At 33.9% G+C, this 27653-nt stretch overlaps 4 protein-coding genes across 9 annotated transcripts; 2 read left to right on the plus strand and 2 right to left on the minus strand.

Moving 5' to 3' along the window:
- Positions 1-436: 436 nt before the first annotated feature.
- On the minus strand, positions 437-3625 carry LOC7474573 (U-box domain-containing protein 15). Its single transcript, XM_002301885.3, has 4 exons — positions 3025-3625; positions 2820-2936; positions 1686-2111; positions 437-1591 (listed from the first exon to the last, which is right to left on the minus strand). Exons 1-4 carry the CDS (start codon positions 3400-3402, stop codon positions 536-538), a joined length of 1977 nt encoding a protein of 658 aa, XP_002301921.2. The 5' UTR covers positions 3403-3625; the 3' UTR covers positions 437-535.
- Positions 3626-8353: 4728 nt separating this feature from the next.
- Positions 8354-11624, plus strand: LOC7474574 (cyclin-B2-4). Of its 4 annotated transcripts, none has more exons than XM_024594804.2 (12): positions 8354-8697; positions 8881-8941; positions 9043-9175; positions 9416-9469; positions 9579-9630; positions 9726-9878; positions 9965-10090; positions 10182-10271; positions 10360-10581; positions 10671-10769; positions 10863-11044; positions 11136-11624. In XM_024594804.2, exons 2-12 carry the CDS (start codon positions 8887-8889, stop codon positions 11278-11280), a joined length of 1311 nt encoding a protein of 436 aa, XP_024450572.1. In that variant the 5' UTR covers positions 8354-8697; positions 8881-8886; the 3' UTR covers positions 11281-11624. The 4 variants fall into 4 exon arrangements, with proteins under 4 accessions (XP_024450572.1, XP_024450569.1, XP_024450573.1 ...); XM_024594801.2 differs by having other exon boundaries at positions 8358-8697; positions 9413-9469; XM_024594803.2 differs by having other exon boundaries at positions 8369-8697; positions 9413-9469; positions 10866-11044.
- A 5166-nt stretch (positions 11625-16790) lies between these two features.
- LOC7496859 (BTB/POZ domain-containing protein At2g30600) lies at positions 16791-25038 on the plus strand. Of its 3 annotated transcripts, none has more exons than XM_052450402.1 (13): positions 16791-17222; positions 17565-18469; positions 18639-18968; positions 19529-19759; positions 20110-20271; positions 20708-20920; positions 21002-21049; positions 21144-21202; positions 22104-22236; positions 24014-24088; positions 24169-24249; positions 24428-24496; positions 24607-25038. In XM_052450402.1, the coding sequence occupies exons 2-13, from the start codon at positions 17684-17686 to the stop codon at positions 24823-24825; spliced, it is 2406 nt and encodes an 801-aa protein (XP_052306362.1). In that variant the 5' UTR covers positions 16791-17222; positions 17565-17683; the 3' UTR covers positions 24826-25038. The 3 variants fall into 3 exon arrangements, with proteins under 3 accessions (XP_052306362.1, XP_002300643.1, XP_052306363.1); XM_002300607.4 differs by having other exon boundaries at positions 16792-17124; XM_052450403.1 differs by lacking the exon at positions 16791-17222 and having other exon boundaries at positions 17441-18469.
- Positions 25039-25260: 222 nt separating this feature from the next.
- LOC7474576 (small nuclear ribonucleoprotein SmD3b) lies at positions 25261-27186 on the minus strand. Its single transcript, XM_024595090.2, has 5 exons — positions 26954-27186; positions 26170-26222; positions 25998-26064; positions 25853-25909; positions 25261-25700 (listed from the first exon to the last, which is right to left on the minus strand). The coding sequence occupies exons 1-5, from the start codon at positions 27110-27112 to the stop codon at positions 25638-25640; spliced, it is 399 nt and encodes a 132-aa protein (XP_024450858.1). The 5' UTR covers positions 27113-27186; the 3' UTR covers positions 25261-25637.
- Positions 27187-27653: the final 467 nt, after the last annotated feature.

Consider the following 27653-nt stretch of genomic DNA (forward strand, 5'->3'; position numbering starts at 1 on the left):
TAACATTAACAAAAAAAAATTATTAAAAAAAAAAAAAACAGATATCTTAATCTTAATTATTGTGGCAACATGCCTTATTTCTTCTATACGGAGGAATTGTCGGTTTGCGTAGTTTTTTAAGTGTGGTTGTAAAACCCAGATCCGCACATTATTTGATTGACCGGAGTCAGGACCGGTCAATGTAAAAAAAAAATTATCTTGACAAAATTATCGGGATCCTGAGTCGACCCACCATGCTGGGTTTAATAACTGTGGGGTCTTAGACATGGAGGGGAGAAGAATTTGTGCAGCAAAGTTTCCTTGAATCACTGAGCAACTGAGATTTCTGCAAGTCATTGTGCAATTAGCCTCAGATCCTGAAGTTTATGTGTTCACCACTTCACCTGCTCCAATTCAAATTTCAAAGACCAAATGGAGACGACAGTGAACAAACAAGTGAATACAGAATTAATGGATGTCATTTATATAATTACAACAATTTAATATGGACACAGAACATCAGAAAAATTAGTATGTTCAACTTTAGACAAGTATCTCAAATGTGTTCAGCTTTGCTCATAAGCTGTAACAGAGAATTTGCCTTCCTCTGAGCTCTATTGGTTCCACTCTTTGAGATCTCAACTAAATTTTCGTACACACCAAATTGAAGTGCTGCAAGCATGAAAGAAGAATTGGTTGATCCCAGCTCAAGAAGAACTGAAGTTGCACATTCTTTGTTTTTGGGGGTGCCATCTTTCATGAGTTCTACAAGAGTTTCAATAAATGAGAGCTGTCCGATCTCATTTCGCCCTTCAGGATGCGATGCAAGGAGTAGAAAGATCGACAGGGCCTCGTCGACCATGCCCAGATTCCTGTCCTTGACCAAGTGGAGTAATGGTGTGACAATGCCAGCATCTATAGCCCTACCTTTATTTGAATGGTTGAGGGATAAGTTAAAGAGTGCAGTGGCAGCATCTTTTTTTCCTCTTACAGTTCCATTCTGTAACAAATCTACTAATGGTGGGATGCCATCAGACAACCCTATGGTCACTTTGTTCTCATCAAGCATTGATAAGCTAAATAAAGCTGCTGCAGAGTTCTCTCTAGCCTCAGTGGTTCCACTATTCAAAACTCCTATTATAGCTGGAACGGCTCCCCCCTTGGTTATGAGACTCTTGTTATTCTCATCAATAGATAGATTCAGCAAAGCTGTTACGGCGTGCTCTAGAATTTTAGAATCCGGATAGGACAGGAGTTGAACTATTGGTGGGATTCCTCCATTGTTGGCAATCAAGATTCTGTTCTCAGGATTCTCTTTGGAGAGCATGCGAATCTTCTTCACGGCCCTTCTCTGCACTTCCAGCTGACTGGAAGATAGGTCCTTAACCAAAGAAGAGACTTTCTCTTGGTGTTCAGAGGAGGTCTCGGGGTCTGAGCTTGCTGGAACATGCTTTTTGGGAAGCTCAAAATTATTATTCTCACACCACTGCAAGATTAAGTTTTTGAGTGCATAATTTGGTGCCAATGACAGGTGAGCCAGTGTTTCTCGAGTCTTCGGACAGGTCCGGTGATTGGAATCAATCCACTTCTGTATGCTCTCTCTCTCATAAGTCTTTAGGGGATCACCGAGGGAAAAGAAGGAAGATCACAAATTAGTATGCTGAGGATTATGAAGAAAGGTGTTTCACTTGGATATGACTGCTTACCTGACCGCTTGCAACAATAACAGGATCTGTCATTATTTCTAGTGTGATTGGACAGAGGAATTCATGTGGGATGATCAGAGACGGGCTCTTCTTCAGCATTTTAGGCACAACAGGATCATCAAGCACATCGGTCACTTCCATGCCTACTATTTGCTTAAATTTGTTAAGAAGATCAATCATTTGCTGGGTGCTCTCAGTTACTTGGTTCCCTCTCTCTTTAACAAGACTCCTCGTAGCTACAGTTTCAATCTCCAGGTCTTCAACGCTAAGCAGCTCTAGCTTTTTCGCTAGCCTTTCTATTATGGCTCTGTCAGCATTCCGGTCATTCTTTTTTGTTAGTACCACCATCATATCCATTGCGAGCTCTATATCTTGTGTGTCCGTTCTCCTCTTTGCTCGTCTAAGCTGCACTTTCATCAGCTCAACCTGAACAACCATGTAGAATTGCCTCAGATTATGATACCACAACAGAATAAACAGCTTGCAGAAATTCAAAATACATCAGCTGAAAATGTCTCGAACAGACAAGTATCAAACTGCTAGTGCAAGTTCATGTAGAATCCCAGCCCAGCAACTTCATTTTCTTGTAACAATCATTTTCGTTCCAAAACTACCAACCATAAACCTCCAAACAGGCCACAGAGACTTAAAAAACATGAAGAGCACAAAATTAATTAAAGGGCAACTTTCCTTTTCCCATATCATTTCTTCAAGAAATCAATCCAAGCCAAAATGATAGAGGAGGGCTAATTCACCATCACATTCACCAACATGATCTCAAATTATACCACAATATCAAACACAACATATTTTCCTTGTCAAGTGTGTTTGGCTTTATAATAACTTTTGTTGTTGTGGTTTGAAAAAGTAAATTTAAAAAAAGCTACAAATATTATAGTGTTTTTTTAACCAAGATTTCAAGAAAAAGTTTTTATTATTACCATACAAAACTGTGATATGTGTTAATTAATTAAACAATTTCAAATAAATAGCTATGATAAAATACAGACCTCATCATAGAAATAAACGGAGCCTTACAAGCAAATTCATGAAGTACATAATGGGGAAAAATAAAAGAAAGAACCATTCAATGTTCATTAAGATTACCAAAATTAAAATGCTCGATTAACATACCTGTTCTTTCACCTCATCAGAGATCTCAAATTCATCGAAAGGCACAGCTTCAAGAGCTTTCCATAATTTTTCAAGAACATTATGGAATCTCATCATAACCGCCTCGCTCTCGACAACCTGAACCACATACAAGTCAGTAAATATGCATTAATAGCCAATATTAAATAATTAATCATCAGTTGAGAATTAATTGTAAAGTCATGACCAGATAAATTTTGCTTCCTTCATTGCAAGTTGTTAACAGCTTCTTGGCCAAAACAAGTGCCTTCTTCAAACTACTCAAAGAAGCAATACCCACGTCAGAAATTGGCCCATCAAAATCTTTGATCTCCTCTAAGAATGGCAACAAAAGTTTCATCCGTCTAACAAGGCCATAACATTCCTTCTTATGACTTCTTCTGTAATCTCCAAGTCTGGCAACAGATTCAATCACGCTCAAGATCTCTTGAGCAATATCGATTTCCTCTCGTGGGCTTGATTCATTTGATTCAGTACTTTCCTGATCTCTTTCTCCATCCATCACCATCTGCTGCTTGCAATCTTCCCCAGGAAAACTCGTGGATTCCAGCTGGGTTTTAGACATGTAATCAATCTTGGTCGTTTTGCATGAGAAAAAAATGTTTGTAAGGGATGCGAAACTGGAAGGGAACGAAACCCTAACCCTAAATATTCTTCATGAAAGCCGTGGCTTGTTTCTTCGATGGATGTAAGCCTCTTCGCGGGCTTTCCGGCGGTTTGGGTCTTAAAATAGAATTTGAAAGTTAGTTAGTACGGACAAAATGGATTTTGGAAGACACCTTCGCTTTGTCTGTCAAGTCTTTCTAGTAAAATTGTATTCGGTTTTATTTATTTATTTCTGTTAGCATCCACATTTATGTATATAAAGTTCAACGTGAAAATTTATTAATTAACAAGAATATTATATATTGGGTATCAAATAAAAATATTATTTAATCAAGGTTATTAATTAATCTAAAATATACTGTAAATGTTAGTTAATTAAACCACCTTGAGGTTTAATCCATGAAGGATTCAAGAACATTGAATTATCAAATCACCATGTCAATTTAGTTTTTTTTTTTAAAAAACAACTTTATTATTTTATTTTATTTTATAAAAATAATCCGGGCCAGGTTAATATTAATTTATATATAAATACAAGAAGAAAAAAAGGATTTCATGTGGTGAATGTTATAATTGGTTCATATATAGTAAGAAAATAGTGATTCATACATTTGCTTATCATGGAAGGCTGTTGATTTATAGGACCCAATCATATGTTTTCTCGCATTGCTTGCACTGAGAGAGCTGTAACGATCAAGGGATGTTTTCTTCTCAGTTTTTTTTGTTCCCTTCCACCTTTCCTTTTGGTAGCTTAATTAATTTTGTGCTAATCATTGGTTTTCTTCCCCTTTCTGTGGCACAAAACATGAGAATCTGCTTGCAAGACGATACCGAACTGGATTAACCTTGATTTTCATCATGGATACCAAATTTTAGCTGTCAGATAACAGTCTAGACAGTTTGGATTTTACAGCTATATATGAACTCCTTCCTTCATGCCTGCCAGGAGATAAACATGTTTAAGGCAATGTTTGGAAACGATATTGAAATTGTATTAAAAAAATATTAATTTTTATTTTATTTTTTTATGTTTTTATATTCTTTTAATGTAATGATATTAAAAATAATTTTAAAAAAATAAAAAATATATTATTTTAATATATTTATGAGCACAAAACATTTTAAATCATAATCACTACAACACTAGCTATCACACCCTATAACAATACTTTCCATAGGCATAACAGAATGAATAAAATTTGTTGCCATGCCCTGTATCTATAAATTAGCCATGGATTCTCCGCTCAGGGTCATGATATTTTTTTATTATTATTAATATGAGTGTCCGGATCAGTTTGTGCGCACCTCGACTAATTCCACGGGCTTTAAAGTTAACGACCATGTAAGTCTCCAATGACTCTGAAGTTTGTGAAACCCAAACTAGTAAATTTTAAAAAATAAACTTAGAACCTAATCAATTGAGATACACGGTATACCCTTCAGAATTGAATTATGATGATTGTGTTAACCATGTTAGAGTTACAAATCAAGTGGCATAATTCAATCAAAACAACACAGGTTCTTTGGAATATATTAGTTAAACGACAGAGTTTCTTTAAGTTTTGGCATAATGGAATCAAGGCCCGAACCGATAGCTTCTTTATATATATATATATATATATATATATATATATATATATATATATATATATATATATAATGGAATCTGACAATTTATTTTTGAATATAAAACCTTGTCCAATATTTTGGGAGGGTGCAAATTCATTACAACACTCCAACAAGTATTTTAATGTGCTTTAGTGTCTGTTGTTTTGTTGCCTTCCAAGCCAATGAAACATTATTTTTATGTTTATATATAATGTTTTTTTTTTACTCGAATCGCAGTTTTCATCATGTTTCTATGAGCTTTAAATACTCTAGCCATTCAACTGCAAAACATATTGTATTAAACATTAATTAAATCAATGCTCAGTTCAAATGGGCATGGTTTGAAACTTTGAACTTGCTTCAAAATTCGAAAACTAGAGCGAAGAATTAATAACTCCCGACTTCAGCATAAAATAAAATAAAATAAAATAAAAATTGTGTACTAGTTTGAATGAAGTCAAGATGCTCCTCAAACGACAGACCATTTTTCTAGAGAGGAATGTGGTAATTTTCAATAATATTTCTTATTAATTAATCTGTTAAAATTCCGAATAAATCAATGAAGGAGTCCCTATTTAAGTAACTAGTAGCTAGTTTAATCCTTATAATTGTAGAAGTCACAGGCGTGTCTCGTTATTATTAAGATAGTATTTGATGTTGTGATGATAATTATTTTTTAAAATAATTAGAAATATATTAAATAATATTTTTTTATTTTTAAATTTTACTTTTTACATCAATATATTAAAAAGATCCAAAAATCCCAAAAATAATAATTGAAAATAAAAAAATAATCATTTTCTTAAAGCACAGCCTAGATACATAAAGAGACGGTGCCTAGCTCATTAACAAACTTCTCACCTCTTTTATATATATATATATATAAAAGAGGTCTTAGAAATAGACAATAAATTAAAGAACTAGACTGTAAATGGATAATAATAATAATAATAATAATAATAATAATACAAGGATATCATTTGATACAAAATGATACTAGAAGGACTATATTTTTATTTATTAAAACTAAAATGACCAAGTTATGATCTACTAAAAAATTCCTAACATAATCATAGTCACTGCAAACGTTGCCTGTACCAGGCTGTCGGCCTCCTATTGTCGGGACACACTGTGCAGAGTCTACAGGCTCCATATTTATGAAGACCGAATTGTCCTTTTAAAAAATGGCAAAAAACAAAAAAAAAGATGGCCACTTTGCATTGCAACTCCGTCATCAGATCGATGATGATGGTCTCTCAGCCGACCGATTCACCATGGTCACCAAGATGGAAATCCAATCAAGATCTAATCATTGCTTATCACACATCGATGACGTGGATATTGACTCTCCTATGATCGTAGTATATAATGCCCCGTCCATTAAGGATGAACAGGAGATTTTTTGTTTTAGCATGGTAAAAAAAATTATAATAAAATGAAATAGTATTAAATATATTTAGAAAAATAATACAATATAAATATAAAAAGTTGTAGATTATATCTTTGGTTTGAAAAGTCACAAGTGTTATATATGACTAACTACAAAATTGGTGAATAAAATATTAAATAAAGAGAGTAGATAGAAAAAAAAAATTCTAGAAATACATCAAAACTTCGATAACGATACCACTAATATCATTGAAAGATATCGATGAAACAAATCAAACAATATAAAAAAAGATCACTGTTGAGATTGAAATGGGTTACATGAGCAATCTAGAGGTAAGTAAACCCTATCACATTTGGATTGCTCGTGTGATTCACTTTGTTCATCATCAATTACCTAGTTTGGTGTTTTCTTTATTTGTTTTTCTCTCTCTCTTATATCCTTATAATTTGTGGAGAGAGAGGAGATATAAAAAAAATTAAAAAAAATAAAGAGAACTTAAAGGCACAACAAAACTCTAATAATGACACTACCGATATCATAAAAAAGATCTCAACAAGACAAATTCAATGATACGAGATAATATCACAGACGATGAATGTAGTGGACCACACGAAATGTTCAAAGGTGTTGAAGCTCACTTGTCTTTTAGGTCACTTATATGGCTCACTCCGGTCATCGTTGATAATATTTTTTGATGTCATTGAATTCATCTTATCGATATTTTTTTGATAATATCGATGGTGTCATCATTAGAATTCTAATATGTCTCAAGAGTCTCTTTTTTTTTTTCTGTCTCATCTCTCACATCTTTTTGTTGAATCTTATATCTAGCAAATTTATAATTTAATAAAGTCATATATGATATTTGCAATTCTCAAATCATATATGTTATTTGTTATTTTTAAAATTTTATTATTTTTCTAAATATTTTTTGCATTGGGTTGTTTTATCTTTTTTTTTTTTACTAGAGTACCAAAAACTCTAAATGAAAGGTATCACCTATCTACCATTACCGTACTAAAATCATAGATATTAAAATCACATGTATTTAGGTTTTGTATGCTTGTGTGGTTCATTACACATGTGGTGCAACACAGGCAAACCAATCTTATTATATGGTGATATGGTGGGTACTTGGTATTATAGTAAATGATATTTTAAAAAAATATTTTTCATTTAAAATCATATTAAAATATTTTTTATTTTTATATTTTTAATATTAGCATATTAAAATTACCGAAAATATTAAAAATATTAATTTAATATTTTTTAAAAATAAAAAATATTCTTAAAACACGCCAAAAAACTGAAAATTAACACACTACCGCACACATTTATATGAATGCTTGGTAATAACGAATATCATTACTAATTTATTTTTTAAATACATTAGTTTTGTTGCAATTAGAATTATTAAACTTGATTTATCAATATAAAACAACACTGTTTCAATTTATTTTTTTAAAAAAACAAAACATTATTTTATTTTTTAAAAAAGAATTCAAACTAAATTTTAGTAAGAACAATCAAATCATGAATTAACCATCAAATTATCCATGTTTGACAGGTAAACTTTCACATAATTTTTTTTTAACATGACCAAAGTTACAAGTTAATCTGGAAAGCTGAGTTTAACATCATTGCTTTGCAGCATGACATGAATTTTTTGAGATTCAAAATTCTGCAAGGTGGGGCTAAAGAGTAATAAACCCTTGCTTTAAAAGACAACCAACCCTTAAAAAGGCAGTGTCGCAAGGATAAGGAACAAAAAAAATAGTAGTAGTCGAAGACAGTTGAGTAGAGTAATGGAGTGAGGTGTCTGGAAATTTTTTAAAAGGGGGCACATGGCAAGGTAGCCGTTGAGCGGCACACAGGAGAACGCGACTTTTCAATAAAAAAAGATCAGACGGTCAGAATTTACTAGCCGTTGGTTTTAAAAATATATAGAAGAGGGCACAGACACAAATCCGATATTTGCGTCTCAATTTCGCATACAGTTCAGTTTCGTCTTCTTGTTTCTATCTCTCTTCTTCCTTCTTCCTCCTTCCTTTGCATTTCTTCTCTAGAACCCACAAAGATTTTGATTAGAGGGAGAGAGGGAGAGAGATCGTGCTCCATTAATGAATGGGGTTCTTTTGATTAGTCTCTCTCTAAGATCAAGGCACGTACTTTAAGGGAAACAGGGTTGCATTGAATTTGAAGGTTTTTTGTTCCAAATCGAAGAAGAAGCTTAAAAGAATACTTTTGAATTCGAAGGTGAATTGTTTGATTTTATGATCTGGGTTTTGCGTTTTGATCTTAATTCTTGATTAGGTCTTTCTCTTTTCTTTTATTTATTTTTTCTATAAAAAATCATATTTTGTACTTTTTATTAACTTTCTTTATAGCTATTTAGCTGTTCTAACAAAACCCCATTAATGGGGTTTTCTTTATTGGTAGAAAACAATGGCTGGATCCGATGAGAACTACCCGGGTGTGATCGGACCCGGAAATGTTCAAGGTAATAACAAAACCCCCAAAAGTTGTATTTAATTTTTATTATCTGTTTAGTTTAAAAAATGAAGGCTTTTTTTAAGTAATTAATTTTTCTCAATTTTGAAGGGGTTTTACGTGGCGGAGTAGGGAAGTTTCCGGTGGCGACAGGAACTAATCGCCGGGCGCTGAGCAACATTAATCGGAACATCATTGGAGGTCCACCGTACCCCTGTGCTGTCAACAAAAGAGGGTTATCGGAGTAAGTGTTCTTAAATCCTTACTAGTGTCTTAATCTTAATCTTAATCTCTTGCTTGGTTCCTGAGAAAATGAAGGAAAAGTAAAGAAAGTAGGCACTTGGTGGTGTGGAGTTTTCTTTCTTTATTTTTAATTGATTTTCCTGGGTCTTGAATGATGAAAAGTTTGAATCTTTCTTTTTTTTGCTTGTGTCTTGTCTTTGATTACTTCTGAAAATGTTTTGTCTGTTTTACAATTTAGAAGAGAAGGTATTTGTATTAAGAACCCACCAATTCCAGTGCATCGACCTATCACTAGGTCAGTAACTAATTGACCTTTTGTTTGATGTTGAAGGTGCTGTTTTTGATGTCAATGAATTGATCTTTTAACTGAATCTTTTTGGGTGTAATTCATGATGTTTGTTTAGGAAGTTCGCTGCCCAGCTTGCTAACAAGCAGCAGCAACAATATAAACCAGAGGTACCTTTTAAAAGAATTGAATTTGCTGTTAATTTTTAGGGTGGATATACGGGGGTAAATTATGAGATGGGACTGAGAGTTGTTTATGTTAACAGGAAATAAAAAAACCAGTTCTGTCGGAACCAATTTCTAGTGAGCCAGAAGATTGTAACATCATAGATGTGGAGGACTACAAGAGCAGTAATGACTTTGCTGTGCCAATGTATGTGCAACATACAGAGGCAATGTTGGAGGAGATTGACCGGATGGTATTTGAAATATAACTTTTTCTAATTTGTTTGTGTTGCTGTTGTATCTCTGGTTAGGGTGCCATTGAATTCTTGGTTTCCTACAGGATGAAGTTGAAATGGAAGATGTTGAAGAAGAGCCGATCATGGACATAGACGGCTGTGACAAGAAGAATCCACTTGCTGTAGTTGAATACGTTGATGATTTATACAATTTCTACAAGAAAGCAGAGGTGTCTAACCATACCGGTTATGGTTTTTCGTTTGAAGTATTTGCCTTCTCATTTCACTTACCTAACTCTTTTACTGGAAAATTAATTGCAGATATCTGGCTTTGTCGCATCAAACTACATGGAACAGCAATTTGACATCAACGAGAGAATGAGAGGCATTCTCATTGATTGGTTGATTGAGGTTTGCAGATGCAGTTTTTATTACTTAAATAATGATTAAAAGATTAAAGTTAGTTGTCTGAACTGCTTACAAATTATGGAATTAACAGGTGCACTACAAGTTTGAATTGATGGAGGAGACCTTATACCTTACTGTCAATCTCATCGATAGATTTCTAGCAGTCCAGCCCGTAGCGAGAAAGAAACTCCAGCTCGTTGGAGTGACAGCCATGCTACTTGCATGCAAATATGAAGAAGTATCTGTTCCAGTTGTTGAGGATCTCATTCTGATTTCTGATAAAGCATACAGCAGAAAAGAAGTGCTTGACATGGTATATTAATATTTGATCAGTCATTGTTTTTGTCATTGCCATTATGATCAGAATGTCGATGCATATGATATGAATTTTAATTCCTGCAGGAGAAGCTCATGGTGAACACCTTACAATTTAATCTATCTGTTCCCACTCCATATGTTTTTATGAGGAGATTCCTAAAGGCTTCACAATGCGACACGAAGGTTTGTAATGGTCTATTGCATGAATAATTTAACTGCACTCGTTGGTTTTTTTTAGTGTGCGATACTGATTAAACCGGTTGTTATTTTTTCAAGCAGCTTGAACTTCTGTCATTCTTCATTGTTGAGCTCTGCCTCGTTGAATATGACATGCTCAAGTTTCCACCTTCATTGTTAGCTGCTGCTGCAATATATACTGCTCAATGTACTCTTAGTGGAACAAAGCAATGGAGCAAGACTAATGAGTATTATACTAGCTACTCAGAAGAGCAGCTCAGGTGAGTGTCTCTTTTACCTGTTTCCATCTACATGTCAAGATCGACATTTGTTGACTCATCGTTTGTTTTTTCTGTCCTATTCGGGATACAGGGAATGTTCAAGGCTTATGGTTAATTTTCATAGGAATTCTGGAACAGGGAAGCTAACAGGCGTACATCGGAAGTATAGCACCTCTAAATTTGGTTATGCTGTGAAGAACGAGCCTGCTAACTTTTTACTGGAAGCTCAATTTTAGCAGGACTGACAAGCATAAGATGATTTGACATGAAAAGACTAACCTTATTCAAGTAAAATTTGGGGGTTGGGGGGTTATAACAGAGCAACTGAAGTTGCCCCTGGACGAGGATCAGGCTTAGAGTTCTTTGAACTTTTGATATTCTTTCTTTTATGCTATTTGAACATAACAGGGATGTTTTCATTCTCCTTTCTCAAGAGTAAAATAATGTTTTCAAGGCTTGATTTTCTATGTATGTTTCTTCTTGAATCATACGCATTTGAAATTAGCGATTGAAGATGGGCACTACTGTTTTTTATAGAATGGTTTGAGATTTTGCTTGTCTCAGGCTGTTTTTTATTGAAGATGGGCTAAGTTAGAATATTTGGTTATGTGTTGCTGTTGCTGCTGTTATTTATGCCATCATCATCACAAGCCAGAGAGTTGCGTCTTCACAGCAAAGTAGCAATAATGAAGTTGTGGGGTTATCGAGAATGAATTCAATTAATTATATAGATTGAACATGAACATGAACAATCCCTGTATTGAACATGAACAATCCCTGTATTGCTTGAAGGCAGCACATTTCTTAAACTTAAAGCTCGGCAGCACTTTTTTTTTAATCCACGTGAAATATAAAATTGTGTGTTGATTAGTGTTTTTAGATAAAAAATATATATATGTGTGTATGTATGTATGTATGTATGTATGTATATGTATGTATGTATGTATAAAATGAATAAAAATATATTTGATTGGAGAAAATAAAAATATATAAAATAAATTTATTTCTAGAATATTTTTTACATATTATATTTTTTATTTTAAAATAAAATATATAATAACTTGTATGTCTTCTCTATTCATGGATTAACAAAAATGTGCAAAAGCTTTATTTGTCTCTATCATTTTATGAGTCTCTTTTTTTTTTGTGTATGGTATCGCCACTCTCTCTAGTAATATTTATCAATTCAAAACTTAATGAATAAAAATATATTTAATTGGAGAAAATAAAAATATATAAAATAAATTTGTTTCTAGAATATTTTTTAAATATTATATTTTTTTATTTTAAAATAAAAAATATAATAACTTGTATGTCTTCTCTATTCATGGATTAACAAAAATGTGCAAAAGCTTTATTTGTCTCTATCATTTTATGAGTCTCTTTTTTTTTTGTGTATGGTATCGCCACTCTCTCTAGTAATATTTATCAATTCAAAACTTAATGAATAAAAATATATTTAATTGGAGAAAATAAAAATATATAAAATAAATTTGTTTCTAGAATATTTTTTAAATATTATATTTTTTTATTTTAAAATAAAAAATATAATAACTTGTATGTCTTCTCTATTCATGGATTAACAAAAATGTGCAAAAGCTTTATTTGTCTCTATCATTTTATGAGTCTCTTTTTTTTTTTTTGTATGGCATCGCCACTCTCTCTAGTAATATCCACCAATTCAAAACTTAATTTGAAAATCATATTTCGACCCAGATGTTTTCGGGATACAAATGACAAATGTTTTTCCTTGTATGGATCCTATTTCAATGGAAACTTGATGAGTCAATCCGCTTGCACGTCTTGCTTTTATTACTATATCGGAAGTTGTTACTCCATGTATTGCTTGGTGTAAAACAAATAGTGAATTTGTTTATGTCTTTTGTTGAATTTTTTTCATGGCTCGATAGAGAATTTGATATGCCAATGATTTTTTTCTATGTTTCAGAATACGGTTAACCAACATATTAACTAATCGATTACGATAATTTGAATCGAATTTTGTAGTTTTTTTTTCTGCGGTACCTCAACGTGACATAAGTGTGCAAGGGATTGTCAACAATCAATTTTCCTTTTATAAGGGCTAATAAAATCATTTATTTTGGCTTTTTTACCCTATATTGTAGGGCGGATCTCGAAAGAAATGATACACCTCCCTCCAAGATATACGACTTTCATTGAATACATCTTTCTATAAAATTCTATATGTATATGAGATTGAGTATGTAATTTTGTTCACTCACTTTAAATTAAGTATTCATTTCCCTCCTTTTCCTGCTAGGATTGTAAATCTTGTATTTTTCATATCCATGCAATTGAGTCATTGGGTTCCTGAAATAGTGTAAAAAGAAGTGTTTCAAATCATTGCTATTTGACTCAGACCTTCTCTAAAAAAAGTCAAGGCATTTTGAATTGTTTATTGACACAGATAAAGTCAAGAAAAACCTATGAAATTATTCCAATATTGGGCATTGGACATATAATAGTTCCAAATCGAATCTCTTTAAAAAGAAGATCTTTTGTTTCATTGTAGCTTGTTTCAGTTCCTTTACAAAAATTTTGTTATTGGGTTAGCCATACACTTTACATGTTTCTAGCAATTCACATGGCATCATCAAATGAAACAAGTCTTGGATAAGAATTTATAACGCATTAGGACGCCCTTATTGACGATCCTTTACTCTGGCAACATCTAGAATTCCTCGAACAATGTGATATCTCACACTGGGTAAATCCTTCCTCCTCCTACTAAGACTACAAGATGTTCTTGCGAATTATGGCCAACACAAGGTATATAAGTAGTGGTTTCAAATGCAGAGGTTAATCATACTCTAACAACTTTATGTAAGGCAAAGTTTGGTTTTCTAGGGGTGATAATGAAAAACTTGATAGATAAGTCACCTTTACTACCACTTTATAGAACCGTACATGATATTTTCACCTCATATGGCTTCTCCTTCAATTCTTTCAAAGTCATTAGACTCTTTTCATCAATCTAGAAGCTCTTTCCTCCATCCACTTCATCCTAAAAAGTAACTAGAACAAATTCAGTCACGTCTTCATGTTCCAATTAAACACTTTTCTTTTTTTATTATTCTCAAAATAAAAGATTCTTCTTTTTATCAAACATATACAGTTTCCAATCACGATCTTATAATAAGAATAAGAACAAGAGATCTTTTCGATCAATCCTTTTGCCCCTCATTCTTCGAGAATCAGAAAGATTTTTTTCAAGTTTGAATTTGTTCATTTGGAATATGGACTCTTTTTTGTTTGTTTATTTATATTTATTATTTATTATTTTCCCTCTCTTTTTTTATTCCTTTTTGTCATTCCTTAAGTCTCATAGGTTTGATCTTGTAGAATCTGACTCACTTTCTCATTGAGTGATGGATATGAAATAAATCAGATTGATTTTTTTTTTATAAAATACTATGTGAAATCTTTGTTTTTTCCTCTTTTTCTACCCCTTACAACGTTTGAATCAATAGAGAACCTTTTCTTCTTTATCTGTATAAATCAATATTATTACATTCTAATTCTTTCCCGACACCTCCTAAGGAACATCCTAAATTGGATCCCAAATTGACGAATTAATGTGAGTTTATCCATGCAGTTATGCACTCTTCGAATAGGAATCCATTTTTCTGAAAGATTCCGGCATTTGTGCTTTGGTGGGTCTCCGAGATCCTTTCAATGACTTACATTTTTAATTAAGAATCTGATTGAATAAATCTAAAATTAAGGACTGAGATTGAGAGAGGAGATTTTAAACCTAATTTGAATCTAAAGTGCCAAAACAACATCGTTTCATTTAAATGAAATGACACATTTTATGTAAAATAATGTCATTTTGATAATTAATTAATTAATAATAATAAAAAAGAAAACATTGCCGACTTAGGAGGTATTGTGGATTGTCTTCAACCTCTTATAAGATAAACACACACCACCCTTACCCTCTGCAACAGTACTACCTCCCAGCACGATTCTCGTCGAGTGGTTCCCCATGTAGCCGCTCCAACACCGATCCAAAACCACTGACTCAACTAGCTTTTGATAGCCTGGTTTAAGAGTACTAGTTGGTTTTGGCTTGGCATCAAGGGTTGTGGTTAATCCCAAAAAGCTTAATGGTTGAGACTTGGCTCCAAATGAGAGCCAAGTCACCTCCCCCATGCCCTATAAATAGGGACGCTCCATGTCGATAAAAAAAAAAAAAGAGAAGATAAGGGGAAAAAAGGGAAGAGACTCGAAAGAAAAAAAAAAAAGGACCAAAAAATGACCTCCCTACACCAGTTTGAATTTGTTGAAGACACTAGAATATTTCTCTCGTTTTCTTTAAAAAGAAACTATCCTCCATTCCCGACACCAACAACAACTCCTCTACATCTCAACTATTTGTTTCATCTTTTTTCTCAGCCATGCCAGCCTCCACCTCAAGTCACCAGGCACACTACTAGTAGCACTTCTCCTTTAGCTAGGCAAGTCCTCTCCTTTCTCTTCCTTCATTTGTATCTTTTCTTCTTCTGTTAAAACATTGCAAAATATAAATTAATTCATGTTCTGCAAGCTTTGCATAGCTTGGTCATTAAGTTGGGTTAGTGACCAAGTTATACGAGATGGACCCTTAGCCCGACCCATCCTTATAAAAAAATAATTGGGCCTTCAGCCGACCCAATCAACTAGGCTAAGATTGGGCCTCAAGCCCAATTAGTCCAGCCCTTTGGGCTAATGGTGTGTTTGACAAACACACCCTTATGCTTTTCTCTTAGTTTTTTAACTTGTTTTTATTTTAATATCTAGTCAAATAAGCCCTTTAAAAAAACTCAGAAAATTCTGAAAAAATTCAGGGATCATTTTGAAATTATTTATGGGTCTCTCATATATTTTTTTTTAGCAATTTTACCCAATATAGGACTATAGATTTATATTGTAAGATATAAAACTAACATTAAAAAATACATGATTTTTCTCCAAAAAAAATCTCAAAAAAAAAAACTAAAAATCCTTTATTTCAAAATACAAAAATATATTTTGACTCTAGAATGGTTAAACTTTAACCTAATAAGATAAGGACCTCATTATTGATGAGGATTTTTCTTAAACCTTAGATAAACCAATAACTAGAAAACAAAACAGTACTTTAGTTTATATTATACAAATAAACAATGCAGTTTACTTTATATAAGATGTATTAGGGGTGATACATCTTTCTTATACACAACCAGCTCTCTTATCCAAACTCTGAGATCAATTATGGTTTTTAATAACCAAAATATTAGGTGTCGACTTCATCTCTCTTTTCTAATAAAAAATAAGAATTTTATGTTCTTTTTCCCATCACCAAATAGATTCCAACATAAAAAATAATAATCATAATACCACATACATGCAACATTAGAAATGACAATGAAGTGTCATGAAAGCTGATCGAGATTTGTAATATCATACCCACCTTTATATCTATTTTCATTAGACTATATTTATATATTTTTTATAATTAATTTTTATTAAGGTATAAAAATTATATAAAAAAAATTTATATTTAATAAACAAACTAAATTAATATAATTTTAGAAAAATAACTGCATAAATTATTTTATATATATATATATATATTCGAGTATAGAATTATATCGAGTCGAGGGATACCAAGATTCTCTTTATATAGGTATTTTTATTCATTTTTACATAAAAAAATCTCTCATATCTATTTTTACATGACTTTGATGTAGGCAGTTTCAATTCTCATCCCTGAACTCTAGCTGGCCTTGTCATGTCAGGACGGAGGTAGCAAATATGAGAGAAGCATCCTTGTCCAAGCACGCACACCCAGCTGCCCAGCACTCAGTGCCACGTCTCGCTTTCAAACAATCTCTACAGCCACCATTTACCTATAATCCAAGTGGCAGCCTAATCCTTACAAAAACAAGACAAAAATCTCCCACTCCACCACTTCACTCTTTCATAAGATTTAAATCCTTTTCAAGTTGATCAAAATATATTTTTCTTTTGTCTGGTTCTCGTTACATTTCGTGTTCAAGTTGCTGACAAAGATGGTTTCTTGAATATTCTACCAGGTAAAAATCGAGGGAAAAAAAAAAAAAGAAACCACCTTTACATTGAATCTGATATTTTGTTGCTAGTTATCATCATACATGTTCACGGGCTTTTTTCGGTATGAATTTTTTTTTTTTGAGGGGAAGGTTAATTTTTGTAAAGATTTTTTGATGTATGTTCTTGTCTTACAAATAAGAATGTGGTGTAGGATTGATGATGAGTTCAGATTTTTTGTCAAGTTGGTTGGTTGTTTCTCTGGCAGATTCCAGCTTTCTCTCTAGATAATTTATTTTGGGTTACTACTACTACTACTATTTTTATTTAATTCAAATTTCTATTACTATAAATATGTCATGATTTGATCGAGTTTGATGGGTTTTCTTTATTTGACCTATGAAAATTTTTGAGCCAGTTACTTGTCTTTAAAATCTAATACAACTGTTCATGTCTTCTTTATCAGATAGATAAGGCGGGGGCCCTTTTCTTGGTGTCTTGAGGCTCCGATAAGTATTGCTTATTCTATAGTGCAATTGCGTCAGTTGAGTGTGGGCTAGCGTTTTTTTTAATAGTAAGGAAGAGATGATAGAAGAGAACAAGTTTCTCACAGTAGCACCATTTCAGTGTGCTTGGAGAAAAGATTTGAAATTTAGGGAAGCAGGAAGAGGCTGTGTGGCTTTTGATGCTTTTGCTCACAATGATGTTACAGTGGTGTTTAGGGAGAATGTAGGAAGCCAACACTACCATTATAAGAGGGATAACAGTCCTCATTATACTGTGATTCTTGGGAGTCATAGGAATCGCCGATTGAAAATTGAGGTTGATGGCAAAACAGTTGTTGATGAGGAGGGAGTTGCGCTTTGCTGCTCTTCCACTTTTCAAAGTTATTGGATCAGTATTTATGATGGGTTGATTAGTGTTGGCAAAGGGAGATACCCTTTTCAGAATCTTGTATTCCAGTGGTTAGATTCGAACCCAAACTGTAGTGTTCGGTATGTTGGTCTTAGCTGTTGGGATAAACATGTCGGGTATAGAAATGTCAATGTGTTGCCATTACCAAACAATCATATGTTGCTATGGAAGCAAGTTGACTCCGGAGAATATGAGGGGAAGGAAGAGGAGCTAGAAGGTGAACAGCTGAGCTATGAGAAATGGGGACTCGAAAATTTTCTTGAGAGTAGGGAATTATCTGATGTATTGTTCATTGTTGGCAAGGACAAAAGACTTGTCCCAGCTCATAAGGTTATCTTACAAGCATCTGGTAATTTTCCTTTGAGCTTGCCAAATGAAGATGTTATTCAGCTCCAGAACATATCATATCCAATTCTTCATGCACTTCTTCAATATATATACACTGGCCAGACACAGGTATCATCACCGCTCCACATTTCCAGATTTCATGCATCTCCATTGAGGATGATTCCGCCTTTTGTTTTATTGTCATGTTCATTTCTTTTAAGAATGAATCTAGCTTCCCGCATCACTTCTAGTTACTCTTGGGCTGTTTAATCTCACTGGTGTTCCCTCTTTGATATAGATTTCAGAGGCGCAACTTGGTTCTTTGCGGGCTCTGAGCTTACAATTTGAACTGATGCCACTGGTGAGGCAGTGTGAGGAAACTGCGGAACGATTTAAACTGAATAAAAAGTTATTTGACTCTGGTAAGAGTGTGGAATTATCATATCCAAGCTTCCAGCCCCATTGCTGTATGGCCTTTCCTTCTCAACTACCTATGAATGTGAAAAGGCTTAGGCAGTTGCAGTCGACTGGAGACTATAGCGACATAAACATTTACATTGAGGGTCATGGTCTTGTTGCTCAACTTCACAAAGTCATTCTAAGTTTATGGAGTGTTCCATTTTCAAAGGTGAGCCATCTTCATCTAGCTTCTGTTGTGTCTCCATGTCCTCTGTATAGCATGTTTTGGAAATGTTTATGAAAGTGTATTTCATGGTAAAAGGGAATGATGATTCAGTAATACCTGATTAAATGAATTTGACTAGTGTGCACTGATATCCAAGAAATTATAGAGATGTTGTAATATTTTTAATAAAATGATGTAAGGATATTTCTGTAAAGGTCTTTTGATGATTTTAAACTATGATACATGTTTTCAACTTTTCAGCTCAGAATTGGTTGGTGGTGGTATTTAATAATTATCTATCTGAAACATTTACATGTCATTGGTATTGACACACACTGGATGAGATAGTCTCTTAGTACACATAGAACAGAAACTTCATATGCTCCCAAGGCAAACCTTAAAAACATTTTATCTAGTGGCTGACCAAATATGTGATGGTCTATATATGCCATTTGTGTTCATTGCTACTGAGGTTTTATCCTGAATTTTCTTTATCAATGCTTTGGTCTATTGATTTTCCAAATCAGATGGATTATTACTAAAGGAAATAGTTGCTTTGGCAGATGTTTACAAATGGAATGAGTGAGAGTAGCTCCTCGGAGGTTTTCTTAAGCGATGTGTCACCTGAAGCCTTCAAGGTCATGCTTGAATTCTTGTATAGCGGAGTACTCAGCCTGGAAGATTCTGTGGAATTTGGAACCTTGCTACTCCAGGTTCTTTTGTTAGCTGATCAATTTGGGGTCACTCACCTTTACCAAGAATGCTGCAAAACACTTTTAGAGTGTCTCTCTGAGGTAGCTAAGCCTTATATTACTAATAATTTAATCCAGAAAATTTTTGTAGAATCATATCTTTGTTTTGTTGATACAGTATGCTTCTTGTTGACTAGAATTAAAAGAAGGAGAAGTGGCTTGCGGTTTCGGGCTTCTGAAAACAAAAGAAGTGACCCCTTTATGACATTGAATTAAAAGATATTGATACCTTTCATGTCCATATTATATGCAGGGATGGAGTTCTCCTAGTGGAAGAAGGTCATACAACAAGTGTTTTCTATTATGCACAAGTTTAATGGACGACGAAGCAGACAAATTTGGGAATGTAGTTGGTTATTGCTGATGAAGCTAACTATTGAACTTTGTTGCAGGACTCAGTATGTCCAATCCTTCAAGCGGTGTCATCAATTCCATCATGTAAACTCATTGAAGAAACATGCGAGAGGAAATTTGCTATGCACTTCGATTATTGTACCACCGCAAGCCTTGACTTCATCTTATTAGATGAGTCAAATTTTAGCAATATCGTTCAGGTTGGTTCTCATTCTTCAAATTGACAACTTTGAAATTGAGGGTTGATTAGAGGTTTTATAGGCTGTGTCAATACACGTGTGCTCTGCCAATAGAATCCAGGATTGAATGGTCCAAAAAATTCAGAAGAGCAAGCTCTTTGTATGTAGAATACTGTTTCCTTTTTGACAGTGGAGGTAGGTCCACGATATGGTAGTGGTTTACTGCTATGTTGCTCATTAGTTGCATGAATGGATTAGACAACTCAGTACATGGGATAAAAGAGGATTTTGGAGATGGAATTTCATAGTCGTGCTTTAGTTGTTTTAAATTTAAAATGGACTGAGGATAACATGTGAAATACATTACTCTGATAAGTTCTTCCTTAAAAGCAATTTGTGATTGTTGGCAAATAATATAATCATAAACATTCTCTATAACAAAGGATGGGTTTTGCAGCATCAAGATCTAACTGTAACATCTGAAGAAAGAGTCCTCAACGCAATAATCATGTGGGGTATGAGAGCTAGAGAATTGTGTGGATGGGAGGAGGTATCTGAGCTACTTGCACTTTCAACTCCTGACCTCCTTTTCAAGGACAGGCTTCAATCCCTGGATGACTTCTTGCCATTTGTGCGATTTCCATTGATGCCACACGACTTGCTTAAGAAGGTAAGTAAGCTTTGAATATGGAAAGAACAACTAGCCAATCTATTGAGAATTGTGCCCTGAACTCCTGCTATCACGTTGCAGCTGGGGCAGAGCAACCTAGGCAGGCATGTTCCCATCTTTCACGATCTTGTAAGTTATCATGTTTCAAAAGAGTTGAGATTTTTGAGAAAAAATGTTGCTTTTCATTTTCACCATCTAGATTTCACGCTTGCTAATGTCACAGGTGAGAGAGGGCATCAGTTATGTAGAATTCGAATCCCTAAGGCCTGGGAATGAACAAAAGTAAGTATAAGATGCTAGTTTCACTTTTCACGTTCATGTGTCTTGATCTTGGTTGTAAGAGTGGCCTAGCCTTTTGATCCTTTTTTATCTTAACCTGTCCAATAGTGGAGATTGATATCTGTCCAAATTAATCCAAGTTATGCATGGAGGCAGCTGATTATTATTCATTGGCTCCACTAGAGTAGCAGAGGTTCTTAACTACTACCAAAATTCCCCAATTTAGCTCCTATGTTTGCATAATTTGGCGAATGAGCCACTGCAAAAAAAAAATCATCAATGGCCACATTTTTTTTCAATTCAACCCAGTTGGAATGAGTTGTAAACTATATAGTCTGTTCTATAGGGTGAGTTTGTGATTACGGTTGTTTTTCAAAATATTTTTCACTCAGAAATGTATCAAAATAATATTTTTTTTTATTTTTTAAAAATTATTTTTGATATCAACGCATCAAAATGATGTAAAAACACCAAAAACATATTAATTTGAAGCAAAGAAAAAAATATAAAATATTCAATTTTTTTCAAAAAAAATTTTGAAACGCAAAAACAAACAGTGCAGAATTCCATTAGGTTAGGTTGGGTTGATGAAATGTGATAAATATATGGTAAATGAGACCACTGGGTTAGGTTGGGTTGATGAAATGTGAAAAACATGTTGTAAATGTGATTTTTTTCATAGGGGTTTGTTTGCCTAATTGACACAAACGCCAATAAATAAATAAATAAATAAAATTGGGGGCTTGTCAAAGTCAAATGAGAGTGAACATCTATTGAGTCATGTTACTAGCTTATGTAATTTCTATGTTAAAGTGGTTACTTTTTAATTCCATGCTTCTGAGGTGATGCTTTGTTGATGAGCCATGGCATAATAAAATAGTAGCCAACTGTCTTATTTTTGTAGCCTAAGGTTTCAACATAGGCGATCTAGCTACAAGGAGCTTCAGTACATATCTGATGGTGACAGCAATGGAGTACTCTACTTTGCTGGTACATCTTACGGGGAACATCAGTGGATTAATCCCCTTTTGGCGAAGGTGAATTTTGTTTTATATATATTGTGGAAGTATCTATAGATAAACCAGTAAAATGTCGGGTTTCTTGAAATATATATGTTCAGTGAAAATTATAAATTTAAAATTTTTTCAAGAGTTTTAAGGATTTTATTAAACAGATTAGGATTGTTAATGGTTTATATGAAGATTACTTGAATCAAATGTTTTTTTTTGCTTTAAATAATTGCTTTAAGGTTGAGTTATCGCAAACCATAAGTCATTCAAATATCCGGTCTCTAACTATAATCCACATGAACCACCAGTAATAATTCTCCTAAATCTTTTTAAGAGAGAGAGATTGTTATACCTTAGAGTATTAGTTTTTTTTCTTTTATGTTTTAGGTGTTTACTTACTATACTTTACTCACCTTGACTTAATCACACCTCAAAAGAAATAAGAAGTATGATATTTTATTTATAAAAAAGCCTAAAAACTTAATAAATAGTAAAATATTAATTTGCTTAAATAATATCACATATATTATTTTAGGTTAATTTTAGAAATTTTTTCAATCAATTCCTTACTTGATTGTTTCTAGGTTTAGAATTATAATTCCCTGTATTAATTACATTCTAGTCTTCAATTTTCAAAAATTTATTTACAATCAAATCACATTTGATTAATCATTTCATTTTAATTTTTGACTAATAGTTTTATATGTGTGAACTATTAGGTTTTCTAATAAGTTGGTTCAAATATAAATCATAATCCTAAATAAAATGGGATTAAATAAATTAAACAATTTAATTTATTATCAATTCAATAATTAATTGATTATATTTGAAAATCAAATATAATGTCGAGCAACATGTCATGAGGTCAAATATTAGAAAAGTCATAAGTTGTTTGACTTAACCTTTCTGTGACCAGTTTCTTAGTGTAATTATTATCATTTCACCAATAATGTTTTGATTTAGACATTATAGCATGTAGTGTGTCTACTATATTAAACCATGTTTGTTCTCAATACCATAGTTATTGATTATTTGAAACTCTTTTCAAATCTCATTCCACCTTATATAAGGATTTACAATCAATACCGTCTGAAAACATGCTGAGTATTTTTCTAATTCACTTAGGATGATGAATCCTCTCATGATTACTCAAATACCTTCATATAATTCATGTTATACCTAATATCTGCCAATTTGTTACCCTTGATAAGGACAATATATAGCAGAATCAAAACATAATATTCTCTATATAATATAACTTAATGACTTCAAGTTAAAAGATTATTTACAGAACTGTCATGCGAGTCTTTCATATACACAAGTGATCTCTCCATATGGAACTCTCACATGGGTCAATTCAATGTACATGTCATCCGACAAGCATCTACATATTAGTTTTAGGTATCTATCATACATCAGCTTATAAGAACAACTGTTTCTTTTTATAAATAAAAATATAATATGTTTTAGCCACATCAACTGTAATTAATATTCAGTCTTAATAAAGCATTGACTAAGAATATTTAGGAACAATGTTTTAATGCAATAGGAATCTCATAATTATAACTTTATAATTTTTTTAAAAAATATTTTTGTCTCGGGGATTTTATCTTTATTTCTAAATTCATTAATTAAATATTAAATTTATTAATAAAATATTTAATGAATATTAATGTTAAATAAATTTTTATTAATAAATTAAATATATTTATATAAACAAAGTTAACGTGTCACGTGTAACTATATACACTTACATAAAACATATTCAATAAACCGCTGCTTATCCTCTAACTGAATGTTCCAGAGAATCACGATCACTGCCAGCAGCCCCCCTTCGAGATACACTGACCCCAAGGCTTTAGTGTCACGAACTTACCAGGTTAGTATGAATGATATGTCCGCAACATATATTATGTATAGTGTGTTTCTTTGGTAATTGAGTTGCCTTTCGTGCATCAGGGAACGTGCTTTGCTGGGCCTCGTGTGGAAGGTGGACAAATACATGCATGGTGGATGATTGACATCGGCCAAGATCATCAGGTTTTTGTCCTCTACTCATTGCAACCTTTTCAAAATCCTCTTTTAATAATCTATATTTCTGAAAATCTTAAAGCAAACAGAGAAATATTGTAACAATCATGGAACAGTCAACCTCCAACTTAGTTTTCGACCCGAGTTCTAAGCCCCCTGCTCACTCCCCCCGCTGTGATTGATGCAGCTTATGTGCAACCACTACACTTTGAGACAAGATGGGTCAAGAGCCTTCATAAGATGTTGGAATTTGCAGGTACAAGTTCATTCATCCCTGTTCAGTTCTCCAAAGGGGTTACCCTATCTTAAATCATATTAAACAGATTAAATGCCAATGATCCACCATTTTTACTTATTGCTTTCCAGGGTTCCCTGGATGGGAAGACCTGGACAAACTTGAGAGTGCACGAGAACGACCAGACAATGTGCAAGGCTGGTCAGTTTGCATCATGGCCCATAACCGGGCCACAAGCTCTACTTCCATTTAGATTCTTCAGGGTTGTTCTTACAGGTCCCACGACAGATGGCTCGAACCCGCACAATTTGTGCATTTGCTTCTTGGAACTCTATGGTTACTTCCACTAGTTTGATGATTATGGGATTGCACGCCTCCGTGTTTTGTGCTTCTTTTTATTTTTATTGTATTTATAAATGCTCCTTCCCGTCCAATAAAATGCATCCATCCATTGCTGTAACCAAACAAGAGGGGGGGGAAAAAACTCATTACTGCACCTTTGTACAGTTCCTGCGTACCGATAATAAAATTTAAGTGCCTGCATACAGGAATACGGGTGGGAACACAGCTGTATAGCCTGGCTTTACAGGTATGATCCGTGACCTGGCCTGAATCGGATTTGTTTTAACATGGCAAGTCAATGATCCGGTTTGTAGTGAAATCTTGCGGAGTCAGCTTCACAATTTTTTTCAAGAAAAATTATTTAAATCGACATTGTACATCATCCAAGCAGTGCCAAAAGGATGAAAAGAAGACAGGAAGAGGAGTTTTAAGCTCCTCGCATCTAGCAGTCAACTGTAGATATGCATTCAATTTTTCAACAAAAGATCAAAATGTCTTTCTGCGGAGCAGATATTGATTTTTTGATGCCAAAATGCTAGAACCAACAAGATGGCAGTGGATAAAAATAAGAACATAAGCATCTACAAAGCACAACACGCATTCGAGGAGACATGCTTTGCCCCATGATTGGCATATGAAGTTGACTGGTCATCATATCACTAGAAGAAACTATCCAATACCAAAATTGAACACATGCATAAAAGTAGAGATATGTCACTCATAACCCCGGATTCATTTTTCGTTATCTCAAAAGGCACTACGAAAGTCAACCTTATACACCAAATTTGATTGAAGAACAGGGATCCTAACTACTCGCCGATTACCTCCTGACAGGTGGTACAACGCCCCTGCCAGGGGCTGCTCCACGACCAGTAGCTTGAGCCTGCAGGAAGAGTAGAGCCGCTAGTTAGTCCTTAAAAGCTGACCACAAAAAATAGTTGGAGGTGCTGAAATACAAAGCTGTTGAAGTGTTTTGGGCTCAAAAGACCACAAAAAGAATTAAATTTAAGATATCAATGAGAGCAAAATGCTTACTTTGGACCGCATTGCAACAGATCTTCCCCTGCCAACACCTAGCGATGCACTCTTACCCTTCAAGCACATAAGAAATGGTTAATTAGAGATTGCCACAAAAATGACTCATTCAATAGAATACAAGGGCTCGCAAAGTGGGAGATACCTTGATTCTAGCATCCAAACGCTTGAACATGGGTGCATTCTTTAGCATATCAGGTATGACCATGAATCTGTTTAAATTTCACATTATTATCAACCAATTACAGTCAATATGTTAAAATCCAACAAACGGTCTCAATAACTACATGAGCTTTACTGAGGATATTATTAGCTACCTGACTTTACTGCCACGAATGAAAACATGCTCAAGCTGTGAGACCTTCCCATCCTGTCACGTGGAAGACCAAAATAAAAAACCAATAAAAACCCAGATACAATATCCATAGCATCCAATCTCAAGAGATTTGCATCGGCGAGCACCAAAGAGACAACAATTCAAATTGATTAGCTTGATCGAAAATCAAAACATTGATTGCTACGGACAATATAAAAACCAAATGGCAAGCAATTAAAATCAGCTCTCTAAAATCTTTAAGCATTACCACATCTGCATCCATCCATCCATCTCAAAACTGAAAGTTCTCATTTAAATCTTTATGACTGATTAACTTCACTTTAAACTAAATTTATTTCACATTCCATTGCAGCAGCAGCAGCAGCAGCATTATTTAACATCATATCATAACCATTTCATCAATTTAAACAGTTAAAAGCAAATACATTCAAAATTCACGGAGAGCATAGCGTGTCAATGCATGATTAAAAAAACATCCCACATCATTACCTGTAAAAAGCACTTAAAAAAGCCGGCAAAGAAAAACCTACTCAATTTAGGGTTTCAAGGTCACAACTTCCTTCCCCTCTCCTCCGCAACAAAACATTAACATTGGTTAACAAATTTTCAAAAAGCCCACGAAACTTTTCCCAATCTCACGCACTAGATCCCAGGGTTTCACAAAACAGTAAACGAAAACGCTTCGAACTCGTAATTTCACTCTACAACCGCAAAACCTAAAGTTTCATAAGCATGGATAAAAAAAATAAAGTAAGGAGTGGTACCTTAGCAGTGTAAGTGATGCTCTCGAGCTGGCAATTCCAGTTATCCTCGCACTCTACCATGCTTCCTCTATAAAGCTCTCCGCTCTTCAGCTCCACCGTCACTATGTGACCGGAAGCCTCGTGTAGTAGCTTCACCGGAATCCCTAAGCTTCTGCTCATCGCTCCTCCTCTTCTTCTCTCTCTGTGCAAAACCCTAATTAACCCCAAGAGACAAACAATCTAGTTCTTTCCCTGTCTAATACTGAGTTTTATTTATAGCAAGCAAGGGTACATTTGCCATTTTAGTGAATACAGGGACTCTTTCGTAATAACAGAGATTAAGTCCCGATGTGGCGTGACTGCAGTCACTGCACCGTCTCTTTTACGGTTCTTGACGTGGCTTGCTAAGAAGACCTGTAAACGGCTGTAGTCATCATAAAAGTAAACGGCTGTAGAAGAAATCTCTCTCAGTCTAGAGAACCAGGGGTCGTTGGATATGAAGACTTTGTTGAATAACTCTCTGCCATCTAATCATCGGACTTTTTGTGGCAAATTGTGATTTCATGATATTTTCGCAGTGGTTAAAAGCTTCAAAATGATTTATACCAGTTTTGTCTCATTTAGATATATTTTTTTAAAATATAATATTTATTATAGTAAAAATTTAAGATACCCTTCAATCATCAAGCTACATGTCATTATATAATCATACATGTCACAT

This window comes from Populus trichocarpa, chromosome 2 (genome assembly GCF_000002775.5).
Source record: "Populus trichocarpa isolate Nisqually-1 chromosome 2, P.trichocarpa_v4.1, whole genome shotgun sequence".
Lineage (NCBI taxonomy): Eukaryota > Viridiplantae > Streptophyta > Magnoliopsida > Malpighiales > Salicaceae > Populus > Populus trichocarpa.